Source organism: Electrona antarctica (genome assembly GCF_951216825.1).
Source record: "Electrona antarctica genome assembly, chromosome: 2".
Lineage (NCBI taxonomy): Eukaryota > Metazoa > Chordata > Actinopteri > Myctophiformes > Myctophidae > Electrona > Electrona antarctica.
In genome coordinates this window covers 31,783,235-31,790,383 of record NC_136807.1, presented here as the reverse complement: position 1 = coordinate 31,790,383, position 7,149 = coordinate 31,783,235, and the positions used below count along the sequence as shown (strand labels likewise).

General features: G+C 40.8%; 1 protein-coding gene across 1 annotated transcript in view; it reads right to left on the bottom strand.

Moving 5' to 3' along the window:
• Positions 1-3,113: 3,113 nt before the first annotated feature.
• LOC306932896 (histone deacetylase 6-like) overlaps positions 3,114-7,149 on the bottom strand; it is a gene marked incomplete at both ends in the record, with an annotated part of 15,489 nt that continues 11,453 nt past the window's right edge. The window contains 9 exons of the mRNA XM_079514872.1: positions 3,114-3,334; positions 4,129-4,303; positions 4,443-4,592; positions 4,920-5,112; positions 5,524-5,723; positions 5,897-6,065; positions 6,403-6,531; positions 6,654-6,774; positions 7,066-7,149. The exon at positions 7,066-7,149 is cut by the window's right edge and continues 84 nt beyond it. Of these exons, the coding sequence (XP_079370998.1) occupies positions 3,114-3,334; positions 4,129-4,303; positions 4,443-4,592; positions 4,920-5,112; positions 5,524-5,723; positions 5,897-6,065; positions 6,403-6,531; positions 6,654-6,774; positions 7,066-7,149 (1,442 nt within the window). The remainder of the gene's footprint in view (positions 3,335-4,128; positions 4,304-4,442; positions 4,593-4,919; positions 5,113-5,523; positions 5,724-5,896; positions 6,066-6,402; positions 6,532-6,653; positions 6,775-7,065) is intronic.

Below are 7,149 nucleotides of genomic sequence, written 5' to 3'. Positions count from 1 at the left end.
TATTTAAATGCATATTTAAATGTACATTTAAATGTGCATTTAAATGTGTATTTAAATGTACATTTAAATGCGTATTTAAATGTGTATTTAAATACGTATTTAAATGTGCATTTAAATGTGTATTTAAATGTACATTTAAATGCGTATTTAAATGTGTATTTAAATACGTATTTAAATGTGTACATAATTAAAACACATAAATACATTTAATTATTAATTTCTATATTTATTTGCCTATTTATTTATTGATTTATACATTTCTTTGCATATATTTATTTATTTTTGCATTTATTTATGTATTATCACATTTATGTATTTATTTTTAGTTATGGCAGTTTTAGCCCTCCATATCATGAAGGCTGCTACAATTGGGCGGATTGGGTCAAAGCAACAATTGTTGCTTATTGTTAAATAAAATAATTGAGACCAATCCAAGCATGCGTTTCTCTCTGCTATATCGTTGTTTTATTTATTTTAAGCCTAACACCGGGGCTCCACCGGGCGCGTCAGCGTCGCGTCTCCGTAACCGTCAGGGAATGTTCCCTTTTTAATCAATGAAGGGTGGCTCCACTGCCCGCGTTGCGTGACATTAACGCGTGCATTCAAATTGAACCGGTGCGTTTTTTGACGCACGCGACGGAGGCCTGGTGTATCAATGTTAATGATTTTTTTCATACCTCCAGTTCTAGGAAACACAGAATTTGTATTATGTCCACACAACAGCTCAAAGGTATATTAATGACATAGTAAAATGTTGAAAATGAGTGGTATTCCCCTTTAACCACTCAAGCATTTTGTTTATTTCCCCCCCGGAAATTGTGCCTATAATGACATACAGGGGTGGCGTGGCTAATATTAGGCATTATAGTAAATTAATGAGACACGTCCTGTAGAATAATAAATGCATCAAATATGTCACGATACTGTATAGTTGATTAACCTTCATGTAAACACAATTTATTATTTTCTTCATTTTGGGAATTATTATTATGTTTCATTTAACATAGATGGAAGGAGGTAGGGCCCTCACACCATATTTAGGAACTTTATTAAAGACAACGTTTCGATCTCACATAATCTTCATCAGGTCAGTATAAGCCATAGAAACAACTGGAATTGATACGGCATATTATGATTTCCAATCCACTCAAATCAAACAGAAACACCAGGTTTATTTAAGTTTTTTATTTTTATTTGTAAATGCATTCATGTAGTAGAACAAAGCAAACAAAAATAGAACATTTTATGTAACTTTTGGCTTCTTCTTTGTATGGAGTTTACATAGCACACATTGAATTGTCATGTGTTTACATATAACTGTAATAATTATATTTACATACTGTAGCACATTAAGTGAGTTGTCATATTTCACGATGCATTGTGCTGTAATTCAAAATCGTCTAAAGATATTTTACTTTGAAATCTTGCATACGTATGCCATCCAATCAATTAAATGTTTAACACATTTTCATGGGAGAAATGTCATTCATTAATATTCATGACCTTTGTGTAACACATGGGATGTGCTTTGTAAACCCCTGGCAAAAAAGCGTAAGTTACAATTTTTACAATATATATATTGAATTATCATGTCATTTACACTTTCTTTACATATTTGTAGAAATTCTTTTCATATAACTGCAGAAATGATTAGAAGAATATATTTGTTCTTCTTTCAGATGCATGTACAATATTTACATACATTCATGAGAATATAATAACACTAATTCATAAAAGCTTTGTTTTTTTTGTTTTTCTTTTCATATTGCATGGAAGAAATGCCTTGCATGGCATATTACAAAGTTGAACACTTCATACATACTGTACATGTTGCCATCAAGGCACATTGTACCTCCAATAGCGTCTGTCAACCATGTAGCAGGTTTCCTAGTTAGTGACAATTACAGATAAAAGACATTTGGAGAATTCACGCAGCATCTTCAGTTACTGTATTTGGCAGCTGGTTTAAGAGGAAAAGCTTTATAGGGTTGTAGCAGTGGAAGAGATAATTACAGTGACAGTAAGTGTGCATTGATTAATATGGCACTTCACATACCAGTTGTAAACTGGCTAGCATTGCTGTCAATTTGCTTCGCTGCCCCATACTGTAGCTTTACAAATCAGTCGTTACTATTGTGCTAAATCTCGACAGTGGCTTTGATTTCTTAATATGTCTCTGTGACCATGTTAATTAACCATCTTTCCAGGCCAAGAAAACCATAAGGTCAAAGACAAGTTCAGGCAGACCAACAATTACATTTTGTGGTTTGGCTAGAAGTTTATGGGAGCAGAAATATGTTTTATTCAAGTGCAGGTACATAACTATAGGACCCCAAATCTCTGTGCTCATTGGCAATGGTTAGTGACATCTGGCATGTTGTGTTTTCATGACACCCCTCCCAGGTGCCACATTTCATGTTTGTTAATAAGCTGTAGCAGACTTTATACACTCCTCTAAAAAGTGACATTTGGTTTCTTTTCCATTTGTATCCTCTTTCTTCTTTTTTATCCCACCATTTTGTAACCCATTTTTGAGTGCTACTTCCCTTAGGGCACACAATATTACATATTGAATGAAGCTGACATTTCTACCCCAATTTGTTTCAATACAAAAAGGCCAGGCGTACAATAAATACTCTTTGGAATAGGTGGAACACATCATGACTTCAATGCCAATATGACATAAAGTCAGTTACTCTCAACACTGTCAACAACGCTGATTAGAAGACAAAGTCATAAGAACAAATCAGTTGTGCGTGTTTATCTGCAGACTGGTGCGATACAGGTGCTACAGTATACAGGTGCTACTGTATATGTTACAGAGATGTTTTGGGTGCTCTGCGGGCTGCCATAGTGAGTCTACATGTTGAAAGTGAGTCTACATGTTGAAGTGTCCCTGAGCAAGACACTTAAACCTAAGCCTAACAGCTGGTAGATCAAAAGGCCCCTGTCTGTCTGTTTGAAAAGTCAACCCAATAGTTCTGGTCCATAAATCTTTATAGAAGCAATTTAGTCCAGAACACAGCCCGATGTGTTTAACAGCTCTATAACACACAGACACATCATGCAATTAAAGACATAAGATGCTCAGTATCAGTCTCAGTCCGATACCACTACTGGCCACGTTTAATCCGATTCGATCCGTTTGGCTCCGGCTCCGGCTCCGGCTCCCGTTCCGGCTCCCGCTCCCACTCAGCGATTTCCTTATCAAGCTGATAATTACGCTCTAACAGAACATGAAGCTCAGCGTTTTTGGTAAACTCCCTGAAACTCCTGTACCTGAAATCCGCGTCATGGATATTCCCATACTGAGGTTCTTCAACGCTGCGTTTGCCTACAGGAGGACAGAGTTAAAATACAGTACAAACAGTAAGTAATTTCAATCAGTAACATTAAATAAAACAAAATAAGAGCGACTAGTGACTGGCTATAGCTATGTTCTGTTTAAAGGCACCACTATTCTGGTGATATATCAATAGAAAATAAACAGACAAACACACTAGTTCTTGACTTTCGTTGTGTAACACAGGGATGCCCACACTTTTTGGACTTGAGAGCCACTTTCAAAATGTCCAGCGCAACAAGATCTACACACCAAAAAAATGAAATTGCTGAAATTTGTTTAAAAATGTACCTTAGGGGGGTTTAGAATAGAGGCTCAGGCGTTACATACAATAAGACATAAGTCAAACATACTTGGGATGGGAAATGGAGGGAAAATGGAATTTGTAGGGTTTGCTTTTGTATATAACTTTGAAATGCTACTGATGTTTGTGCACAACAATCTTGACAACAAAGTATTTCATTGTGGGTTTGAGCTGACAGGCCCTTCTAAATGTCAATTGTTTTTTAATATATTTAAATAAAATATATTTTTAGGACCATGCCATGTGATACCTGCTCAGCCTACAGGCTGGTAGAGTTGGTAGCAGGTGAGCTGGATTCATGGGTGCCAGTCGCAGATATCCTGCGGCTGACGTAACTATGTATGTTTATCTATAAACGGACATATGTGGATGAAGACATTTGAGTTTCAAACGTATATATAGGGAACGAAGCGCAAGTTGGCAGCTGGACAGAGTGCATTTCTAGTTGCCATATTTTGGCACATAAACACACAGTCCTCACTGAGTATCCGCAGCGATGACCAGTATTGATGGTGATAGCCGATGACCTCGTTAATCACAGAGGCAGCGGCCTGGTGAGGGGGGGCCAGAGATGCTAGAGGAGGAGGGACGTCTCCTAGCAATACACGGGTACACATCGCCATGGAGTCAGAGATGGCCTGCAAGTTATACCCCCCCTAGAGAGAGAGAGGGAGGGAGACACACACAAAAGAAGCAAGGTTGTAAATAGTCTCATCTTTGTCATCGCCAGTAGACTGACTATCTTGCATGTGTGTGTGTGTGTGTGTGTGTGTGTGTGTGTGTGTGCTCGCATACCTCCAGGATGACGAGGACCTTCCCTCCGGCCAATGACATGAGGAGGTGAGTCATGTGGGCGTATCCTTCAGGTGTAACCTGATACCCTCCCAGGGGGTCTCCCCTCGCTGCATCAAACCCAGCCGAGATGATGACTAGATCTGGATTAAACTACAAACAGAGATGATGACTAGACCTGGATTAAACTACAAACAGAGATTATGACTAGACCTGGATTAAACTACAAACAGAGATTATGACTATACCAGGGGCGTAACTAGCGTGACACAGACAATGCAATTGCGTTGGGGCCCGTGGGCTTTGAGCACACAGCCACCCGTATCGCTGGTAAAATAGAATTACAAATACATACAGAGAAAATCATGCAGTGACAGTTGAGTTGACCAAAGTTTGGCGGAGCCCAGTGGTGGCTGGCTGCTAGCACACACCTGCCCCACCCCTAACAGCTCTGGTGTGAGTGGAGTGTAGGATTTGTACCTCTCTGGCGATTGGCATGACAACAGCGTGAAAGGCGGCCAGGTATTCGGGATCTCCCATTGGTTTGTCGTTCCACGGAATGTTGACATTAAACCCCTTCCCCTGGCCGATTCCCACCTTATTACAGCCTGCGTAGTCGCGGCCGGGGAAGAATTTTCCGTGGTCATAACGATGGAGGGAGATGTAAAGAACACTGAAAGAGAGAGAGAGAACAATGCAACTTGTGCTGGTTCTGGACAACCGGCTATCCGACGGACTCGACACCCTGTGAGGGTGTGGAACGCGTGTGTCGAATTTGAAGTTGGTGGGGCGAACAGTTTTCGAGTTACGTGGATTACAGACATACGTATGTACACACACGTACACAGAGACGTGGTGCATTTATAGAGAGATATAATATAACTATTTGTAATATTGTATATTATACAATTTAGGCATTTATACAGCACTCTCATCCAGAACGACATACAAGTGTAAGATCAGAGTAAAAGGCATGAAACCCTAGTCAACACACTTTAGGGTTAGTTATCACATAAATCAGAAGTTATCAACCTTTTGGGCTGGGGACCCCAACCCTAACTCTACTGTCTGGTTTCAGCCTCACCTCTTGTCCTCCTCGAAGATGTGCTGGGTTCCGTTGCCATGGTGGACGTCCCAGTCCACGATGAGGACTCTGAGATTGACGGTGAGGGACTGGGCGTAGCGCGCAGCGAGGGCGGCCGTGTTGAAGAAACAAAAACCACAAGCTGTGTCTCTCTCGGCGTGATGTCCAGGAGGACGGACGATAGCTACGCCGTTATACACCTGAAGAGACAGACAAGAGAGTCAGTCAGAGGCAGACAGAGAGACAAAGACAGTCAGAGAGACAGATAGAGGCATACTGATGCATACGTCCACACGGTTCCAACATGGTTGTGTAAAAATAGACAACTCTTCAGTTAGAATGTTCTGTACAGTGTGTTTGGTTGTCTTGTTACCTTCCCAGTTAGAATGTGCTGGGCCATGTTGAAGCAGCTCCCAGCAGCCAGCAGGGCACACTGGTAACTCTGGTTGTTGACAAAAATAGAGTCTAACCGCTGTTCCAGGCGATGCAAGTCTCTGGCCTGCATCTCCTCTGAAGACTTTATCAGGGAGATAAGAGACGGACTACACACACACACACACACACACGCACACGCACACGCACACGCACACGCACACGCACACGCACACGCACACGCACACACACACACACACACACACACACACAAATGTTTTATCCTCCCCCACAACATTTTGCAAGGAAATTATTTTACATTTACTAGTTCAGATTAATATATATTTTCTCAAATAATCTAAAATGATTAGTTCAGATGAATTTTATTAATTTATTTTACATCTACTAATCTACTAGTTCAGATTAATATCAGAAGAATCACAGCTATACACTGTACCACAGAGTATAAAATACATGTGTGCCTGTGTGTGCGTGCATTGTGTGTACCCATGGCACATGGCCAGTTCCTTCTCGGTTGCCAGACGGGATGGTATCCGTTGACAACGTTCAACCAATCCTAGCTCTTCGTGCTTTGAGAAAATCCTAGAAATCCTCTGAGGCTGTTCAGCATGATGACTAGAGAGAGACAAAGAGACACAGAGACAGAAAGAAAGAAAAAAAGAAATGAAGGACAAGAGTCACAGAATGGAAAATGTACCAATACAAATGCTGACACGCGCACACGCACACACACACACCTGTCCCTCATATTAAGATGTTCCATCATCTTCGGGTCATAAACCAAACCGGTTGTCAGTCCAGCAGACTCGTCGTCGTCTGTTTCCCTCAACACTTCACCTTCAGCCAGTAGACCACCTTCTACAACAACATAACTATTATTATTACATTCTATTATGATACTTTACATCAGTGTTTCTGTTTCCCAACCCGGGGTCCGGGCCCCCTTGAGGGGCACATGTGCAGGTAGTACAACATTTTAATCATGTTGCACTAAATCATAACTTGGATGAAAGATCCACTTTCATTGTGGCATCGCCACATCTGTGAAATAAACACTGATGCTGATGTTGTCAAAAACCCTAAAAGAAAATACCGAAATATCGGCTTGGGGACCCCAACCCTAACTCTACTGTCTGGTTTCAGCCTCACCTCTTGTCCTCGTCGAAGATGTGCTGTGTTCCGTTGCCATGGTGGACGTCCCAGTCAACGATGAGGACTCTGAGATCGGCTTGA